Here is a 22,034-nt window from a genome sequence, read left to right on the forward strand (position 1 = left end):
AGAAGAGTTAAGCCAGAAGCATTCATGCTGTGAGGAAGTTACTTAATCCTCAAAGTAAAGGCATTTCCTCCACTGCCATGCAGAACAAGAAGTGTCAAGAGAAGCAAACTTTTCTTTTTTTCAGCTTTTGCATCCTCTGTCTTGACAGCATTCCTCTTCACCTCTGGCTGCTCCCTATTTCTTTCAGCTGTTTGTTTTCGTTTCTTGTCACTTTATTGTACTGAAGTACATGGGGATAACAGATGCTTTTCTCTCACACTATTTTTCAACTTCTTGTGCTGTTCTTCAGTTCTGTCATCTATAACTGGGACTTGAAAAATTGGAAGCCAGAAAAGCACTTTAAGAGAACTGTGGCCATTGAATCTACTTACAGAACTGTAACACGGGTTCCAAAATATGGCCACTTGCATTAAGCAGGCTTTGGATCTGAAATCAAATTATGTTTATAACAGAAATCCTGCCTAAAACATTAACACTTCTGAGATGTAAACATTTTTAATGGTCCTTCAATGAAACACGACGCAAGCCTAAACCCACTCTTTCCCTAATTTCTTTTGATTTTCTGGCAGCCCAAATAAACTTTACAGCAAAGTGCTTGGTGTGAAATTCTTCTAGTTCTGCATAGCTCTCCACAGGTAGGTCAGATATTTAACTCTATTTGATTTGGGCTGTAAGTCAGGAAACATTTGAATTTAGTTTCCAAAAGAGAACACAGAGAAAACCACTATCTACAATAAGTGACTTTAGAAATTTACCACAAATGACAACTGATAAACTGCTGCTCCTATAACAGCAGAGGACAGAAGTATGGACATTTTGTGCTGCATGTATTTTCCATTAATGAAAAATTACCACTTTAAGAAACAATATGAAATGCAGTTCTGTACAGGAGCTGCCCATACACCCTGAGCTGTTTTTATCAAAACGTGAATGTTTTGAGGCCCAACTTTATTTCTGGTTCTGTTGCACTTGGAAGTAATTTGGAGCTCTTGCATGACCTTTGATGGGCAGTGATAAACGAAGGCATCCTGCTGTACAGTAACCCGAGACAAGAGTGCTGTAAAAGAACAGCTTATTACATAACGAAACGGAGTCTGGAGGGATAGCCCCAAATCCCCAGCTTTTCAAGCTTCCTAATGCAATAGTGAACCAACTTAACATTCCTTGTAGGAGAACACTTAACTTCAGTTTAGGCATGGAAGTTATTTTAATGAGGTTATATTTAAGTAAACTCATTGCCTGTAGCCTTCTGTTTTGGCAATAGTCAGATGAAAGGCATTGTACAAATGCCAAATACCTCCTAACCCAGCAGCAGAATAAAACATTAATTGTAAAGACTCCACGGCTGATCGTTTCCTGAGAACCTGGGGAATGCCTTTACACCAACTGGAATAAACACATCTCAGCAAAGACACCAGGCGCATTGGAGCAGACAGCAATGGATGAGCAGAAGTGTGTACAGCTAGAAAAAGCTTTCTTGGCTTATCCTGTCAGTCCTAACAGACTACTGACATTATAAGAAGGGTATCTCTGAAGTATTTCGCTGTGGATGGTCAATTACAGAGATTCCTTTTCTTGCAAAACATGCCCAGTAAAAGTTTGTGTAGAACACATTTCAGCGCAGAGTGACAGTCATCTGCTAGATTATGCCATTTCTCTTAAAATGTGACATCAATTACATGAAACCACCCTTAAAGCAATATTTAAACAAGCAGGTGCAATTCTTCTAATGTTTTAAATGACTGACTGCTTTGCAACCACAGCTCAGATTTACACCCACACTTTGTTATCAGCCACAAAGGACTGCAGGAGAGCAAAGTCTGCTTCCTAGAACAATCTGAGAAGATGAGTTGTTAATGCATTTCTTTTCCATATTAGTTAGAACCTCTCTAGATAAAGCTATTCTTCCAAACATGTTCAGACTTTCAGCCCAGCATACTGTATTAGTACAGGGAGGAGGGGAAGCGGCGGAAGGGGAGCTGTGCTTTTAAAACTAGAAACTGGATTCTCTTCAACCAATTTAACTTCTGACCTTCTCAGCTGTTGGATCAAGTTGTTGCAGCAGGCAACTCGCCAGACAAGTAAAACATAAGGGCATGCAACTCGCTCTGCATTCATTCTCTGGCTGTTGAGCTACTTGCAAAAGTAAGGTGCAAACCTATCAGACTAAAGCAACATTTAACTTAAAGTTCAAAATCTGCTACCAATCAAAATAATTAATAAAAAAATTAAATGAATTTTTTATTCCTATGTTAGAGATAACTGAGACAGAAGGGTTAAAAATTAACCGCAACATCAACTATTAAAGAGCAAGTCGTCAAGTAAGGAAGATCACGATGGACACCCACTTTCATGAACTGCTCTCGAGGTTTCTGGTCAGCCTCGATTCAAGCAGTTACTGTGAATGCCTGCATGGTGAGCTCCTAAATCTCATTTTTAAGATGCATTCTAGAAATCTAGAAGTAATTTTTATGAACATTAGATGGATAAAATGTCAGTTAAGAGCATTTTGAAAAAATAACCCTGGTCTTGTAAAATATAAAATCAGGACGAACTGAAAGAATGGTGTATTTCTGGGTCAGAGGAATCTGAATGACAACAGTGTTTGGTGACAAGTTGAACAACTAGTGACAAGCCAGCTATCCTTACAGCAAACGTTACTGCAAAACTGAAATTAGTTTCTGCAGCAGACTGTACACAATGCAGACTACAAGAGAACTGTTGGTAGTAAAGTTATTCTACAGAAGAACTATGTGTTTCTTAAGCAAAATATAGTCATCAAGCATTAATGCTGTTCAGTGTTATCTGAACTGAAATCACAGACCCCATGGAGTGAGAGCAAGGGTTTCTACTTTCTTCAGTGGGTCCCACATTTCACCCTGTGTGTCTTTGCAACTTCCTGACTATCAGGCAGGTCTCATAGTAAAGAAAATATACAACAAAACAGCAGGTTTACAAAATGCGTGGAAAATGAAAACCTTATTGCATGGAAAATGAAAACCTTATTTTTTCTTTTACCTGAAAACACACTCCTGATGCCCCTGACCGAGGTGACAATGTTTATAAATTTAAGACTGCTGTGGTTTAACCTGGCAGGTGACTGAGCACCACACAGTTGTTCACTCATTCCCCCTCTTCCCACTGGGATGGGGGAGACACAAAAAAAAAAAAAAAAAAAAAAAAAAAAAAAAAAAAATCCCAAACACTCAAGGGTTGAAATAAAACTATGTTCTAGGACAGAAAAAAGGAAAAGAATAATAGTTATGACTGGATGTATATATATGTATATAATGTATATAAGAAGTGATGAACAAGCAATTGCTCACCATCCCCAAACTGATGCCCAGCTAGGCCCTGAGCAGTGGAAGAGCGAGAGATGAACTCTCACCCCCTTCAAAACTCATTCTGCTTGATGTCGTATAGCATGGAACATCCCTTTGGCCAGTTTGAGTCAGCTGTTCTAATTCTCTTCCCTCCCAGCTCCTCGGGCCCTTTGCTGAGAATGGGCTTGACTCCACAACACTGCTAAGCAGCAACTATAAACATTGATGTGTTATCAACATTGTCTTTCCCCTAGAACCAAAACATAGCATCATACCAGACACTATAAAGAAAACAATTCCATCCCAACTGAAACTAAGACACCCCTTATTCTCTATCGTTTACATCATGTTCAGGTCCCATAATTTCTACACATCCTAATTAACTACCATCACCTATCTTGCTTTCTGATATATCTACACATACAGTATTCCCATGACCTACTGGCCATTCATGTAAATTGTTCATGGTATTCATTTAGTTCACAACTTTGGGCTGCATCTGCCAGTACAGTTCTTCAGTGCAGAAGGGATGATTCAGTATTGGGTTACTGCATGCAGAAGCTAGTTCTGGTTCCACTGGAGTTTGTTCTTCTTTAATCTGAGTAGCTCTTACTGTAATAGTTTTAACAAGAGATGTAACGACCATAATCGTGATGATGATATGCAGTATTATGTAGTAATTTAACATCATACAATTTAAACTACCGGCTGTTCTCACCCAGCATCAAATCACAGACATCCCCATCCTTCCACATTACCCACCACGTGCACCCAGGTCCTTGAGCAGAAGCAATCCCACAAACAGGCTTGCCTTTGCCCAAGGCTGGTATAACAGACTGTCTTACCCAGCATGTTTTTTATATACACTACCAGCACTTCATCCCCTTTTACAGTGCATACGAGGTTTCATTGGGCAGGACCAGCTTGACTGGCAGATCTTGGAGTGCTGACTAATCACATGGCTTTTGGCAAATGTGTTCCAATGTTTGAATGCCCCAGAACCTATTATTCCCAATACAGTGTTTAACAGTCCATTGTATCATTCAGTTTTTCCAGAGACTGGTGTATGATAGGGGATATGATACGCTCACTCACTGTCATGCTCTTTGGCCTTGATGGTTATGAGATTGTTTCAGAAATTAGTCCCATTATCTAACTCAAGTCTTTTTAGGGTGCCATGTCACTACAAGACTTGATTTTTAAAACCAAGGACCAAATTTTGAACAGTAGCATGGAGCACACAATCTGTTTCCAGCCATCCAGCTTCCACTCTTGTAAGTACATGGTGTTTGCCCTAGTGAGTTTGTGGGAATACGATATAAATATGGGATGCTCTGGCAAGTAATTATATTTCAGCTGTAATTCTCCATACCAGAAAGGTTTTATCCACTGCTTAATTGCAGTGTGTGTTGCACACTCACAGATAACCATGCAATAGTGCCCATATTCAAGCTTACCCCTCAATCTATAAGTTGCATCTCTTCCTTGATGGCCTGAGGTGTCATGGGCCCACTGAGCTAGAAATCATTCACCCTCATTTTGCCAGTCCAAATCTACTTGAGTCACTTCAATCCTAGCAGCCCGCTCCACCTGCTGATTATCGTGATGTTCTACAATGGCACTACTCTTGGGTACATGAGCAAACCAGACACTATGAAAAAAACAATTCCACCCAGCTGAAACTAAGACAGTGACCAAGTATATTACTCTTTATAGACTTTATTACAAAGCTTTAGCAAAAAAAAAAATAATACTAAAACAAAAACCAAACAGACTGTAAAAAAAAAAAAAAGTATACATGAATTCAACAGTACTTTAGAAAAAAAGTATTTTTAAAAAATGACAATCATTCTGTTTGTCCGTGAACATAGAGTTCATAGTTTGCTTTTAACACAAATTCAAAGTAAGCGTTATATCTCAAGGAGCCAAGTTCGTTTGCTTGCAGAAAGTCCTTCACGTCCGGTAAATATTCACTTAACTGAACTCCTACAATACAAAACCTTTCATTACAGAACTGATAACAGTACTTTGCATTAGTATTAGCATTTTAATGCATTTCTGCATTTTCTTGCAATTCAGACAATCTAATTATAACTCTATTATCTATATTAAAAAATGCAGTAAAACATAAGCATCCTATAAAACTAAGTCTAATATACTTCCTGCCTAAAGAGAGCTTCCCGATGCTGTCCACGCTGAATTTATTATTAAACCTAAAACATTTCATATGAAACCTAAGTATTAACATTGCACTTTACAAAGGAGATATCAGTCACATAACCAACACTGGTATTATCAGTTGCAATGCTTCAGTCTGCACTGTGAAAATCTTACAAAAAGGAAAGTGACAGGCTAAGCACACAAAGCCAGACCTGTTCTGAAGAATTTATTTTTCATATTTCTCATGTAGTGCCGTTTTAACTCTGGAAAGTGTTCATATGAAGCAGTAATAATTTTTGTTTTATTTTATTTTACACTTTAAGCTCCTTATTCCCCGTCCTCCCAAGGCATAATCTATTAAAAACTGTAACTTCAATGACCACAGCTTCCCACAGTCAGTTTTAGCTTTGAGAGAGTGGTGGTGGCGTCCACTCTGATTTTGCATGTTGGGGGGGAAAACAAAACGTAAAATATTTGAGTTTTAGTTTGTGCTCTTCAGGGTGACAGATGATTAAATACTAACAATCCTTCTTACAGAAGAGATGCATTTATTTGCAGCAGACATGCTTTGCTGTGCAGCAAGAAAGCATTAAAATCCGACAGGCACCCAACTGAGCCAATAATTTGAAGGTGCTGAGACTGTAACTAAGAAATCAGCTCATCTCTTTCATCTTCTTGACATTCATAGAAAGAATTAATTCCCATACAATTGTAATTATCTAGTAGAATGCATATGGAGGTTTTTATTATTCTAAATACACACTAGTTACTCTAAGTATGTATTAGCTGCTACATACTAGCTTTAAGCAGTTTTTAGAATGAACTGCACTTCAAGTTCACATTTACGTTCAACTTACCTTCTTTCAATAGCTTTTGCAGTATTTTCACAAATATACTATCTTTAGATGCTTCTATTGGATCATCTTTACCTTCTGAACTGGACCAGCTGCAAAGTCAAAGAACAATTTGCAAAGAGAACTGCAGCAATGCAAATTACATGAGAACAAGAAAAATTCACAGGAAATCTGATAAATGATCAAAGGTGACAATACATGTTCACACACAAGCACTGTGTTTGTGGTTACAGCTCAGAGCAAGAGGCTTCCTTAACCATTATTATATTATTCCAAGAGTGTGCATCAAGACAAGAATTACCCACTCTCAATAACTAACAGTTGAGATCAAAGCAGGGATTTATCTTTAGGTAAGATACAGCAAGAGCAGCAATTTGGCATTTTTTTTTTTTTTTTTTTTTTAATTAGAAAAAAGGGAGGAAAAACTGTACAGTACAAACTGCAGGCTTCTAACATCACGCACAAAAATACAAGCTGAGTTTCTCTAGTTGTTAAATGTGAAAGACTTATGAATGCAAGACTCGTCTGTGATAAAAAAAAACTGATTTTTCTAAGAGAAATGTTATTTTAAGATACTTTCAGATCTGAACCTGACTTGAAAAAGCTCCTACTGTCACATCCTCAGTGAAGTCATAGTTTTATCCTGAACATCAGTTTAACTCCAAAACTTGGGGACCTTCATGGTTAACTCCACTGGGAAGAGACTAAGGAAAGGAAGGAGGGAACATGAAAGGCTTGGTGATGGCTTTCCTCCCCTCTGTACAAAGGAGGGACAATGAAAGCCCTACCAGAATGTCAGGAGCATGTTCAGCAAGGCTCTCTATTCTATCCAAGAAACTAACCACCATTTGTGGTTGTGGTAGTAGAAAACAGGTAGGTAACTGTAATATGCCAAATATTTTATTCCACGCGCTGAAGAAAACTAACACTACCTCTGTTACAACTGACCTCTTTGTAAGCCTTTGTGAGCCTTGCTGGACTGGAAAATCAGCCGGGAGATCAAGTTTTCAAAACACAATTAAGGACAAAGTGTTTTCTAATTATACATGGTTTGCTAGTGAACGGGGCAAAATCTTGTCAACGCTGCATATAATTTGAATGGTCCAAATATTGTGTACAAAACTGCTTTTGGCCCAGGGTAGGCAGGATGCAAATCTATTTCTAGACTGGTGCCATTTTGGAGTTCTAGATTCTTCCATCTTTCAATTAATAGAAAAGGAAGAAAACAATTACAATAGCGTGAAGCTTTTTCTGCATATATTTGTGTCATATGTGCCAGTAAGTCATGCAGCTAGGAATTTATTTTCTGCAGATCACTGCCCTTTGGAATCTACCCTGTGCACAAACGTGAATCCAAAACTTTTTCATCACAAATGGCACGGTGCATTTAGAATGTACACTGCCTCCTTCCTCTCTAAGGTCTTTTTAGAACATGGGCATGAGTTGGTAAAGCTGGGTAACTTCTGGAGATTAGTAAGAAAGGAAACAATGTCATCTCAGTTACTCAACAGTAGCACTGCTTGATGAAAAGACTCTTCTGACCAATTGGATTCAGCCTGTATTCAGCATTGAAGACCCATAATAGTGGCTCTTCTAAGCAGTATCTAGGGTTTTGATCTCTTACAGTCAAGAGTTCACCTTTATATAAAAAAAGCCATTAACACGTTGAAGTGGTTCTATGGTCAAAAACAAATGAAGGAGAAGTTTACAGAAACAATCACTGCGCTTACTGCTCTTAAAAAGCTTCATCTTGAGATGCTTCAAATGGAAAAAAGTTTCAGCATTGATCACTGTTTTTACCTTAGCAAAGTGTTTAAGAATATAAGCTGCATGGCTACACTGCTCTTCCTCTGGTGTTGAAAATGAACAGCAGGTTGCCAGTGAGCAAAGATAATGAGGTATTACAGATTATTCTTTTATGGGAGTTTCACACACATCATTCATACTTTACAAACCTCATGCTATGAAATTCAATCTTTTTGATGAGCTGAAGAATAACAGCGCCCTATTGTTTAATTCTGGAATAGCTCCACCACAGGTACTGTTGCTGATTTTTATTCCTGCTGCACTTACCCATCTCTTCGGAGAGCCATGCAGAGAATTTTAAGTTTAAGATCATTTACATCCACCTCCTCTTCCTACACATCACATAAGGAGAAAAGACAGGTAATTTTTAAAAATTTGTTATTTAAAAAATAAAAATCACTATTATGACACAGGTTACATCGATTAAGATCTGAACACTCTTTAAACAAACGAGCCAATGGTATTGTTGAACCACTGAAGACTTCATTTCCATTTGAAGATACAATTCGGACTTTCTACATCCCCAAAAGACGGACTGTCTCAGTTTCAAAAAGAGTATAATTTAAAGCACACAAACACCTGCCAATTTGTAGAACACCATATTCCAAGCAACTTTAACATGCTAAACGGTGACTGAACTCAAGACTGAGCAAGCTGACATGTAGTAGCATTTATGTTAGAACACAGTGTTATAAATTCCTGATATAGTGATCCAGCAGAGATTTAAGGATTAGCAGCTAGGGGAGCAATCTCTCTGTTCAAAGGTTGTGCATTTCTTGAGATATCACCAGTCTTCAGAAAAGATGAGCTACCTTCTATATTGCTACCTTCTATATTGCTTCCTAAACTAAATCTTAAATACCTTTATAAGGTACTTAAGATAATTTATTTACTTTTTATCGTGCTCTTTAACATCTTTATCAATGACGGAATCAAGTGCACCCTCAGCAAGTTCGCTGATGATGGTGGAAGAAAGGGATGCCATTCAGAGGGACCTCAACAGGCTTGAAAGGTGGGCCTGAGTGAACGTAATGAGGTTCAACACAGCGAAGTGCAAGGTTTTGCTCTTGGGTTGGAGGAATCCCAGGCATTCATACAGACTGTAGGGAGCAGTCCTTGAGAGCAGCCCTGCAGAGAAGGACCTGGTGGTCCTGACAGATGAAAAACTTAACATGAGCCAGCAGCGTGCCCCTGCAGCTCAGAAGGCAAATGGGCTCCATCAGAAGAGGGGTGGCCAGCAGGGACAGGGAGGTGACTGTCCCTCTCTACTCTGCTCTGTGAGGCCCCATCTGCAGTACTGTGTTCAGGTCTGGAGCCCCCAGTACAAGACAGACAGGGAGCTGTTGGAGAGGGTCCAGAGGAGAGCCAAAGAGATTATCAGGAGAGTGGAGCACCTCCCTACGAAGACAGGCTGAGGGAGCTGGGCTTGTTCAGCCTGGAGAAAAGAAGGCTGTGGGGTGACCTCAGTGCAGCCTTTCAGTACCTAAAGGGAGCCTACAAACAAGGAGGGGAATCAACTCTTTGAAAGGGTAGATAACTGCAGGACAAGGGGAAATGGTTTTAAGTTGAGAGAGGGAAGATTGAGGTTGGATGTCAGGGGGAAGTTCTTTACAGAGAGAGTGGTGAGGTGCTGGAACAGGCTGCCCAGAGAGGTTGTGGATGCCCCGTCCCTGGAGGTGTTCAAGGCCAGGTTGGATGGGGCCCTGAGCAGCCTGGTCTAGTATTAAATGGGGACGTTGGTGGCCCTGCATGTGGCAGGGTGGGTTGGAGATTCATGATCCTTGAGGTCCCTTCCAACCCTGGCCATTCTGTAATAAGCATGCTCTTATCCTAGTAGAAGGGATTATCACTCTTGCTCCACATAATCAAATCAAGTTTACTGAACAAAACACATCACAATGGTTTTATAAAGCACTACTGAAGATTTTAATTTGGATTTCTTTTATGTAGAAACAGAAAATTATGCAAGAATTGAAATAACCTGAGAAAAGCTCTCATTTTCAGTTACTAAGAACTACCTTCCAAGCCATCTATTGGAGAACTCTGGAATAATTCACTGAAATAATACAGCTTTCAGTTTTTAGTGAAGGCAGTTTTTAATTCAGGTTTGATGTTTCTCAGATGTTGATTTACCCATGCTTACTTTAAAGTTACTCCTGACAATTTATTGGATCATACAGTGAGTTGCAGTGAGCACTCCAAGCTTAAAAAAGTAAATCAGTAGTTTAATGCTATGGCTGTGCAAGAAAGTTGGCAACTCTTCATCCCACATTATCTCATGCTAATCAGAGGAAACTGCCAATAGTGGAGAGGCAAGAACAGAACAACTGAAAACAAATCTTGGTCCTGTTTGCAGAAAGCCTGTGGGGAAGCAAGGCTCTAAAAAAGAAAGTAGACTATAAATGGGAACTGAAGATGAGAGGAGTGTCATTTTTCTTCAATGATCTAAACCACATTTGGCATTAAATCTTCAGCGACTTAAAAAGCAAAACAAAAAACACATTAGGGACTATTTTTAACTACTATATGCTAAGCCAGTATGCTCTTAACTAACTACAGATGCAACAGCCTAGCTTAAACGGTCAAAACACATTTCTGGATTAGAAATTCTTCAAAAACTTTTCCTACCTCATCAATATATTCCAGTAGATCAAGTGCTTTCTTGAAGTCATACTCATTGGCCCTTCTGTTCTCATCACAAATGTACATCTATGATGTGAAAGATGAATGCACAGAATTATTTTTAGCCTGCGAACTAATGTAACTGATAGTACAAACAACTCATTGTGGGAAGACCACCATGTATTTTCCACTTACATGACCTTCTCATGAAAACATGCCTCGATTCAATTGCAAGTATTTTTATAGTAAGGAATATACTTAAGGTTTTAGGGTGGCATTCCACCTACATGACAATGGTCTGTGGACAAATGACACTGGATAGAAAGCTGCTAGGTTTCAAATTTAAATGCCATTTAAGGCAGTAACATTCCTGGACTACTGCAGCTAGAGCTCAGCTCCACAAATAAAGTGAACTCAAAGGATTACTTTAACAATTAAAGCGTAAAGCAGTACATAAGTACATGTACAGCCCTTCCACCTTTTAAAAACGGGTAATTTTGCCATTCACATTTCATTTTTTCCCCTTATAAGCAAAGATCTAAACAAGTACTTGAAAGCAAAACTATCATTAATGCACCTTTTGTTTACATTTTCCAAGCTTCTTGTTACTTGCAAAGTGAGAATGAAAGAACCGTGGTTAGACAACAGAGAATTCAGAAGGAAAACCGGCATGACGCCAGCTCTTGTCAACTGTGACACTTCCCATTCTTCCCCAGTCCCACAGAAAGTCTCAATTAAAGACAGAGGTAACGACTCCAGAATCCACAGGCAACTAGCACTGTTCTGAAACAAACACACACACACCAAATGGGAGAAGTTTAACAGCTGCGCTACTAGTTTCTGATTTTCCACGGGATTACAGAAGAGTAATGAGCTGCTAAACTGAAACCCAGACAAGGCATATTTTGTTTTACAACACGTTGTCGCTACTTAATCACATATGTTTTGTGTGCATCACTGGATGATAAAAATACGTTGCCAATGGGGCAGAAACAGCAAGGTTATTGGTTCCAGGCTACCACCAGAAATGAGTTGGAAGAGCAATCAGCTGTAGTGATCCCGGAACTAGAATGAACATTTCTTTTTTATTGGTGTTGTTTGATTTTAAAGATAGAAAGACAGAAAGTGCTCTTTGCAACAAGTGACCAAAAGGCCCTTCCTGCCCTTTCTTTTTCTAGATTGTAGCATCTTTCTTCATGGAATTGGAATTCTTTGTTCCTTCTGTTTTCCAAGCTCTGCCTACCAAGGATGTGACAGAAGGTAAAAATTGCATAGGCACTTGAAAATGAGACAACAGCTTCTGACACTGATTTTATTTGCTTCTTCTTCTTGTAGCACCCACAAGTACATATCCAACAAAGAAATCCCATACTAAAAAAATAAAGTGTTTTTGTATTTGTTGTTGGTGGAAGCAAATTCAGATAAATTTATGCCAGTTCTTTAGGTGGTGAGTAAGTCATAAAAGAGATAAAAACATCTGTGATCTCATTTATTTTATAACACCAGAAATAGAATATACACTGGAACTTTTAATGGTATAATGAGAAAAACATGAAATACTTACATCAATGAGCTGAGTTGCAGACAGCACTGGCATATCATTGAGGTTCAGTTGTTTGTCTACCAGTAACTGCTCAGGAAGTGTCTCCTGATGTAGAAGAAAGCGTTCCTGTTCTGATATTTCTAGCAGTCATTGAAGGAAATAAATGCTTCATATTACTAAAATGCAATACATCTTATGGCACAGCATGTCTATTATGAAATATTTTATATGGACGCTAATCTGAGTTATTTAAGCACAGAAATACTTCTATTGCAGTAGCACTGCCCTGGCAAGCTAGCTAGCCGTTACTTTCCCCTCATGTTCCCAGTGTAAAGCAGACCAATACCTTTCTTTTTTTCTAAAACCAACAGAACTAATCAATAGGAATGGAGAGATGCTATGGCACTGGGTAGGAAAGCAAGTTAGCTATCATTTCTTGGAGCCACCTGTGCCATGAACCTACTCCTTTGAGAATTGCTTTGTTTTCCAGCAACACCTGCTTCAGAGTTAGAAGCCTACTGGGCTGAGGCAGAATCAAAACAGAGTAACTCTACCCACACCAAGCAAATGCCATCCCCTGCTGTTCCACTGCATTGTAGAAATGAGAAAATAATTCCAGAGTATTTTATCTGTTTAAGGAGATGAGCAGAGTATGGCAGAAATAATTACTCCTTCCTTGCAAAGGTGAAATCTATACACAAGCAGTAGAAGTTTTAAAATCTATGTCCTCTGACACACAGAAATGGGTAACCCAAGAGAGCCCACACTGAATTGTGATAATCAGATACTCTCAAAATAAAGTTTTGCTTTCCTTATTTTTAAGGTTTTCCTCTTAAATGATGAGATTGTTCACATCAGTATTAGCATACATTTTGAAATTGCATTCACACAAGTTACATGCAATGTTTAATAATTACATAAAAAAAATACAGGACAAGTTATTATTATATCCTGAAAATAATTTGTGACACCTACTTAGCTATCTGCTACTCTAAGACTTTTTCAGCAAGTTCTCATTCAAGTACTGTATGTAACACACACGGATAGATACACAGATAAATACAAGCAAGCTTGTGAAAGCTTCAGTGATATTTTAGAGCCTCCCCCTGGTGGCCAGTAATAATTTAACTATCAGTGCAGAGAATGCTTTTTCACAAACTCACAGAAGTGTGTGCTGTACAAACGACAGCAGAATAGAGCATTTAAGTGTGATGGGAAAGGCAGAGCAGGGGAACTCTTCTACTTGGCAACTCACAGGTAAAGCTGAATACTGAGGTTACTGCCTCATGCTCTCTTCCTTGTTCTCAGCAAAATGAGCAAAGTCATCAGACCATTTATCCTTACCACATACAAGCTAAAGCCCTCATCTAAGAAAACAAACTATTCACAAATACAGTGTGATTCTAATTCAATAACTCTGTTAATCTGTTCTTCGCATTAGTCTGTATTTGTTTCTTACCTTCTATCTTTTCCTGCAGTATGTCTTCTGAGAAATCAGATGCCAGTGCAGCTAATTTACTCAAGCCAAGAAGAGTTTTCTTCTTTGCAAAATATTTGGTCTCCATGTTTGCTAAAGTTTGCAGTGTTCTGTGAGCCTAAAATAAGTAATTATGCTGTATATCAGTTTCAGAAGTTAACATCAGAAGGCTAACAAGTCAGCAGAACTTCATCTGAACTGCAGTCTCACCACTATTTAACATTTGTAATACTGTCACATGTATTTCTTAAGACTTATAAGTTGCAAACTAAAATCCTGCATTACACAGTATAGGAAGAGATAGATCTCTATTCCTATTACACTCCCAGAATACTTTCCTTTAATAATGGAGAATAATCTTAGAATTAAAGGACAAGCTGCAACTTTACATATTGTATCTCTAGGACTCTATTTAAGGTTTCTCCATAAAAGCCAGGCTTTTATTTCTTTATGTTCTGCTTTGAAGGAACATTCTGCATGCAGGTTATTTACTTATTGATTCAGAAATTTGGTTGTAAGTGTAACTGGTTTCTAACCATTGTAGTAACCAAACAGACAAGAATTTACTTGTATGTCTGACAAAGGTACAGAATTTCTGAGAACAGCCTGAATTACTTCTGTTCTAGAATCCTTGCTTCCCTCTTCACAATGTTCTTCTATAAACAAAGTCTCAGTGGAATATTAGATTCCCAACAAGTCATCAAGTGCATCATCTTCATCCATACAAAACTCTCATATTCCCACCCTCCCCCCCCCTTTTTTTTTTAAAGGGTTGCATGGTATTCTCAACCTATAAATACGGCATCAGAAAGGTTTCCATCCACTTTGTATTAATAAATGGGCACACAAACTGTTGCCAGAAGTAGGAAAAAACTGGGCAGCCTAGAAGGCAACAAAGATCAAGTTTTATTTTTAAACATTAATCTATCCACATGGAGATCGACTTTAATAATAAATTGCTTTCAAATTACCAATATAGTACAAATATGAATAATATAATAATGACTGAAGTAGTTAATACTTATTTTTTTCCTTTTTTAAATTTTATTTATTTTTTTAAAATTTGTGATACCTCCGAATTTCTCTGTTTTCAATTAATTGGTTTTGAAATATAAATTGCTGTTCTTCTCTTGCTGGATAATCTTGAGAATTTTACTGATATCCACTGTGAACTCACTGTGACCAGATTGGTGATCATATCTATGTCTAATATTTTGTCATCAACAAGGAGTGAAAAGCAGCCTTGATTTCTATTCCATAACGAAGCTCATGTGACATACCAGATGGTGCCTAGAAGGGTTCTTCTGGTACTTCATTAATGATCTGTGCCTTTATCCCTTTATCCCCTCATTCACAGTGAGGCACTGTTCTTTTGATCATGAACTTCTGGCTCAGTGGTTATAAGTTTTAAAACATGATACTTGAGTTTGTTTGTATTAAAAAAGCCTACCTTCTGCAAATCCTGACTATTGATTTCATGTAACCAGCTCAGGTGCTCATGTGCTTGCAAGAAACTGGCCAGCTGTCCATGCTGAGCAATAGGCTGAGATAACAGCTTCCCTCGTTTTCCTTTTTCTAAGTACCAGCGAAACAGAAAATCTGAAAAATTCTGAATAGGAAAACAAACACATATTAAAAGTTGCTTTTAAGCATCTTATGTCTTATTTAGCTAAATACTTTGTAAGCTACCGCTGGAAAAACATGGGTTAACTTGATTAACAAAACTGAAAAAAAAAAATACGGTTGATGAAGAAGAGCTGAGTCCTGTTAGAAATACAGTCTTAAAAAGAGCTCATCAACTACTTATACCTCAGGATTCATTGTTCAGTGGATGAGAAGGAAAAGTCAAATGTCAATTCTTTGTTAACCCAGAAGAATGCGAACAGCCACCACCTCACCAGTAGTTCCAGCCTTATTTCTGCAACTGCCCCTTTCCTACACTCAGAACTCTCTGCTTGATGCTTCCTTTCAGACTTGGACGCTCACTTCTGCCACTGTTCTTGAAACATACCCTCCTACCTCCATCTGAACCTGGAACCCTGGAACCTTTCCCCTTGTCACTGACAAAGCCTTATTTTTAAAACTAACAAAAAACTCCCCCAGACTATTTTATCCTCATAAACTTTAGCGTTAAATAACTGATCAGGATTTAAGTTTGAGATTTAACTTAGTCTTCTGAGAGTAATCTTGAATGCTGTTTCAAAATTTAACGTTCTAATGCTGTTTCAAGAGCATTAACAATTTCAAAAAGTTTAAATAAACCATTAATCTGATGTTCTACATTTTAGACTTGATCTATTCCCTTCTATGTTCAGCACGGTAAGTTCTCTTCAGAAAGCATTACTTTCAAAACAAAACGAAAAACAAGTAAACAAAAAAATTCCACACCACCAAAATTAGTATTTAAGACAGCTAACTGAAGAGAACATATTTCTGTCGATATTTTCTTTGCAAGCTCTGGGAAAATTCTGCCATTAAGTCTTGCAAGATAAATGTTGGCTCCAGTTTTCCACATGACATTCTGTGTGCTTGTGTAAATATAGGGGTATAGGGGTATAGGGGTATAGGGGTATAGGGGTATAGGGGTATAGGGGTATAGGGGTATAGGGGTATAGGGGTATAGGGGTATAGGGGTATAGGGGTATAGGGGTATAGGGGTATAGGGGTATAGGGGTATAGGGGTATAGGGGTATAGGGGTATAGGGGTATAGGGGTATAGGGGTATAGGGGTATAGGGGTATGCATATACATAAACATATATAGGTTAAAAGGAAAAAAATGTGCAAGACTTCAGGTGCAAAGTTATTATAAAGCATTATTTAAAAGAGGTTGAGGTAAAGAAAAAAAAAAGAAGAACAGAGATACCTGATCTGCAAACTGACTCATGTAACGCTGCAGTCTGGCCTGGTTGTCTGTCTGCTCACACATTTGCACCAGGATATCAAAGTCACAATACTTCTCTGCTAAAGCAGCTGCCATCTGATACTGTCCCAGGGAAACTAAGTAACCAGGAAGAGAAAAGTTACATCAGATACCTTCATCTTTACCTGACAGAAGAAGTCTGAGTGAAATGAAAACAAATTTCAGGCGTTCAAGTCAAGGAGATACTCCATACACACCCTACGCATGTATACAGGTCTGTATACACACCATCTCTGCCCCCCAGCACTAGAGGGAAGAAGGGAAGTTGTATAAACAGGCCTGTATACACTATTTTCTCTGAAAGTTCATATCTGCTATTTGCAGTTCTTTAGGGGAAGGATGGAAATCATCTATGATTTAATATTTTTATTAGTATCTAATTACATGAAGTGAGAAAACAGACAGCAAAAGTTTCTGATAACAGAACAACTGGATCATGGCACCTGTATTCAAAATATGTTGTTTAAACTCTTTCATTTGGGTTTTATTAAATATGTAAGTTCACAGAATGCTTTTATTTGCAAGGCAAACTACAGATTAAACATGATGATATGAGATGTACCTGTAAGCTAACAGAGCCCATGAACGTCAGTAAAACCAAGACTGACAGTTTAAGAGACTTTTCCTGAAGCTAAGGAATGTTAAAAGTCAGTGATTGCTAGGTTATTCTATCCATACTGCATCGCTTACTATAAATCTAAAGAAAATAGAAGTTTATCAATTCAATACAGTGAATTTGCTTAAGGTTATTTCCACTCAGCAAGGGGGCACTGCTATCAATTATTCATCAAAGATGCGGCTATCTGATACATCAAACAAGTTTGACTAATCAAGATTCAACTTTTACTCTGATAAATGCTAAACAAACTTATTAGAGGTATGGGTATGAAGGCAATCTTAGAAAGAACACTAAGCTGTTCCCATTTTACAAATATTCTATTAAATCATAAAAACCAGTAACTAATATACTGAAATACAACACAAAGAATTCACACACGAATGCCATTTAGTCTATTAGGTTTGCATCACTTTCTCACTGAACATTTAAACCTTGCATTAAAGGAAAACTATCAGTACTTACGGAGAGGAGACAAGAGCTCTGATCTCTTCTGCACGTATTCCATTTCCAGATTGCTGTATCTCTCTTGATCAGCAGGTCTGTCCACAGACTTCAGCTGAGAAACGTATCCATCTAGAAGGCAGTCAAGCAGTGCCACCACCTGTTCAGCCACAATGCTACGGAGGCTGCTGTCCACCTGAGGATACACCACCTTCAGAATGATTCCATGCTGACGTGTTATTGCTGCACGTAGGCTGCTGGATGCTTGGGAAAACAACACAGTAGATGTTAAAACCACCTCACTTGCAAAGGAATCCAAGCTGAAGTATAACAACAGCACTGCCAAGTAAAATTAAGAAAGAAAAAAAAAAAAAAAAAAAAAAAAGGAAAAGGAAGAAAGGGCTAGTAAGCACCTCAAGCACTTTAGGTTTCAAACACTATCAGAGAAAAAAAAAAAAAAAAAAAAAAAAAAAAAATCACACCAACTACATGCTCCCATTTTCCTTTAAATATTAAATGTGGCCAAAATGGAGTAAACAACCAATAAGCAAAAACACAGCCACCCCCAACCACACAACTCTATGCTGTCAGCTATCAGGATCAGCTGCTCTGAGAAGAACTAGCATGATCTCTGATGAAAGAAGAGAATATGCAAAAAATATAAAAAGCTTCTGCTAACCCACTTTAAATCTATGAGTGTAATCATAAAACACCAGAACAGCTTACAGAGATTGTGCTTTTCAAAATATTTTGATTTTAGAAGTGCTAAACAAGTGTTTTATATGTAAAGGCCAAAAGAAAACCCAAACACCAACCCAGAAGTTCTTGCTTCTGGAAGCATTTCTTCTGACAAGACTCTTTCAAGCACATGGAGAACCACTGGTCCCCTCTGAAACAGCTCCAGATCCCATGAATTACTTGAACATCATATATCCCATAGCACCATCAACTAGAACCAGCACACAGCAGTTAAAAGCATATATTAACTTTGTCTCCTAAACATTGCAGTTGCATTGCAATGCAAGTTTTAAAGGATTACCAAAAATCCTGGACAGAATAAGTGTTCATTTCTCCACTCACTGATCAAAACCTCTCACTTCTCCCACTCTTACTGACCATCCTTGAGAAGCTTTCAACAATAAGTTTAACACTCAGATTGGAATTCATGTTTTCCAGAACACAGTAGAAGTCCTTTTTATTTGAAATAATTACTGAACTAGTATTAGTAGTTTCTCACCTGTCCATGGAATGTATTCAGGCTCTCTTTCTGGAAGCTCTCCTGTTTTATATAAGGATGCTCTAGATTGACGATACTGACAGGCAGCTTGTAGCATATCCTGTTAAAAGATAAGCAAATACATATCTTAAAATCTACCTGTGTAACACAGATTATAAAAAATACTGTCTTTTATAGTTCTGAAGTGTTATTTTAATAGTGCCTTCCTTCTCAGTTACACAGAAGAGAACATACTGTCTGAGCAAGAAGCCTCAGGTCTCAACGCAAACTCTTCACTCTTTGCTACAAATACAGGTACTTTTTTCAACACTGCAGCTTCTCAAACTCTTTCTAGCAGTGGTTAAGGAGAATAGGAACGTCCCTAATTTTGCAGGAGACCATCTCTTCTATTCTTCTAATATATTTAGGCATATGAAAAATGTATTTACTTCACACACCAGAAGCTCTGACGTACTGATGTACACAACAAACTGAGCACTCATTAATATTTGCCCTTCCCATGGACATTGCAGTTGGTGCAGTTCTATACCTTAATGATGTTGTTCACATTGACAACTACTTGGGCCCACTCAATTGATTCAATATGCATCTCTTTCAAAACTTGTTCCTCCTCTTCTAGTAAGCATCCAAAGATGGAATCGATCTGGGACACCTTATAATATAAAGAAAAATTGCAGTGAGCACCAACACATGCATCCCCAGCTCACACCTACAAGCCAAATGACAAAAGTGGACTAGAAAAATTATTAGTAGAATCCAGATCAATATCCAAAAATACGAACTACTCCCATGGATAATGAAATCACTAACTTACATTTGAAACAACAGCTAGAACAGATAAATTGCCTCACTGCCAGCCTTAAACCAGACAGAAAAAAAATTCTACTTTTAAACAATCAAAATTAGTCTTTCTAATTTTCTATTATATTTGTTTTCCCCCATTAGCAACTAATGCCCCCTTCTGGGGAAAAATATACAGTTACATATTTCAAAAAAACCTCAAGCGCTCTGTGTAATTCTTTTAATTATTTTCAAAGAGGAAGAATTAAAGGACTGGCTACATGAATTAAATGCAGCTTAAACTGAGAACTGAGATTAGATACATTTGCTTTAGAGAGGACAAAAAATTATGAAAAACATATTTGATAAAAGTCATTCTAGCTTTCACCCCTGTTTGCACAGCTTCATATCCATCAGTTCACCCCATAAGAATAATAAATTAGCATGTATTTTCTGAGAAGCTGTAATACCGCTTCTTCTATGTAAAACATAGCAAACTTGATTTCTCTACACAAGATTTGTAAGTACTCGTGTTCATTTGTACAGACATAAAAAGTACATGTAGTAAAGTGAGGAAAACACACTGCCAAGCCATTACTATTTGAAGGGAAATTGTGTAGAATTAATTTTTGAAAGGAAATACATCAAAGTGTACATTAATGCATTCCAGCATCCACTACATGCAATACCATTTAGAAATGAAAGAATTCTATGCATTCTGCTGTTCTTACCTCTCGAAAGAAAATATCTGCAGGAGTAAGATTTGGTGGAATGTCACAGTCCCTTTTGTTTAAAGCAATCAGTATAGCAGCATTCACTAGATCAGGCAGCCTGGAGTGATAGTTCTTGAGAACAATAGCAGCTGCTAGTTTTTCTGCATGCTCACAGAGCAACAGTCGAGTTGCCATCGGCATCCCCCGTACTGGAAAACTGCCCAGTCGTTCAAATATGCCAACCTTTTATAAAACAAACACACCATCCATGCTTTAAATCATTTTACTTTCAGCCAAAAACAATTCTCTGTGTTTGCTGACATAAGTAGAACAGTAAAATATTACCTGGTGAAGAAACTCAATGAAGAAGGAATGAGCTTTTGTCTTATCCTCCAGCTGATGGAGAAGAATGAGGGATGTATTGCTGAAACCACTGGCTTCTAGATTAAAACAAACAATCTTACAATGCTTTATATCTTCATGTCAAAGATCACTATTTTTCTTTACCTCTGAGGCAGATGCATTTCTGTAAGTTTCTGTACTGCTACTACATGCATGCATATTTATATACTGCTGTTTTTAATGGGGCTTTTGAACTCTACCATAGTTGAAAATAAAGCCTTTAGAAGCAATAAAGTATGTCAGATCAGCACTATTCCAAAGCACTTTTGAATCTGTTATGCTGCTCAAACAATAGCTTACAAGCTTACTCAAGTTTTAATAAGATTAATAAGATATTTTTTATCACAGTAGCTTAGTTGAATTTACATGGCTGAATTTATAAGCCGTAGATTACACTACTACAAAATAAAGTTACAGGCACTCAGAGTTGAGTTTTGCCTCTGCATTGCCTGAACAGTTCCACCACATGACATAAGCAGTGGCCTAACTCAGCACTACTTTTCCTCCTCCTCAAATGAACCTCCAACTGAACAGCAGGTTAATACACCCACCAAACAATGAGGTTGTTCCAGGAGTCAGAAAGGATGATGGAAGCTTCCTCATGAACACCCCTACAGGTATCTCCCCTCAGCAGATTCTCCAGAGACAAAATCCTTTTTGTATTTAAATACTTTATATTTATGCTTTAAGCCGAAAAACTAAGATACCAAACTCAAAAGAACTATTACTATCAGCAAAATTAGTAAGACTACTTCCAAGAAGCAGTGAACTTCCCCTTCTCTCTTAGGCAATAAGAAGTGCAGATAAATTGCCGAGTTAAAGATGAAATTAAGATTCAGAACACACTAAGGATTTGATGCCTGATAATTTCATACATCTGTATGTACTGAGTACACACACTTTCAAGTGAGACTGTTTAGAAACTGGCAACTGCTGCCTCAAGGTCCTGGGGACAGCTTAAGTTAACACTGCTCAAGAGAAAAAAAATCACGAACAGGGATATTTCTTTCTCAAAAGGTGTCTATTTTAATCCTTTACATATAGCAAAAACATTCAAAATAGTTTTCTCTTTAAAGCAGACATTAATACCAATGTGCCAGAGAGATGAGCTAACTCTACCCAACCCAGGATCCAA

General features: G+C 37.9%; 1 protein-coding gene across 1 annotated transcript in view; it reads right to left on the reverse strand.

The window, feature by feature from the left end:
• Positions 1 to 5,169: 5,169 nt before the first annotated feature.
• The window catches only part of NUP133 (nucleoporin 133), a gene marked incomplete at both ends in the record, with an annotated part of 30,347 nt that continues 13,482 nt past the window's right edge, over positions 5,170 to 22,034 (reverse strand). The window contains 13 exons of the mRNA XM_079550313.1: positions 5,170 to 5,309; positions 6,341 to 6,429; positions 8,411 to 8,475; positions 10,772 to 10,852; positions 12,330 to 12,448; positions 13,768 to 13,903; positions 15,236 to 15,394; positions 16,651 to 16,784; positions 17,789 to 18,031; positions 19,005 to 19,104; positions 19,534 to 19,656; positions 20,516 to 20,740; positions 20,843 to 20,937. Coding sequence (XP_079406439.1) covers positions 5,170 to 5,309; positions 6,341 to 6,429; positions 8,411 to 8,475; positions 10,772 to 10,852; positions 12,330 to 12,448; positions 13,768 to 13,903; positions 15,236 to 15,394; positions 16,651 to 16,784; positions 17,789 to 18,031; positions 19,005 to 19,104; positions 19,534 to 19,656; positions 20,516 to 20,740; positions 20,843 to 20,937 — 1,709 coding nt within the window. The remainder of the gene's footprint in view (positions 5,310 to 6,340; positions 6,430 to 8,410; positions 8,476 to 10,771; positions 10,853 to 12,329; positions 12,449 to 13,767; positions 13,904 to 15,235; positions 15,395 to 16,650; positions 16,785 to 17,788; positions 18,032 to 19,004; positions 19,105 to 19,533; positions 19,657 to 20,515; positions 20,741 to 20,842; positions 20,938 to 22,034) is intronic.

The sequence above is a fragment of the Tetrao urogallus genome, assembly GCF_951394365.1.
Source record: "Tetrao urogallus genome assembly, chromosome: 2".
NCBI lineage: Eukaryota > Metazoa > Chordata > Aves > Galliformes > Phasianidae > Tetrao > Tetrao urogallus.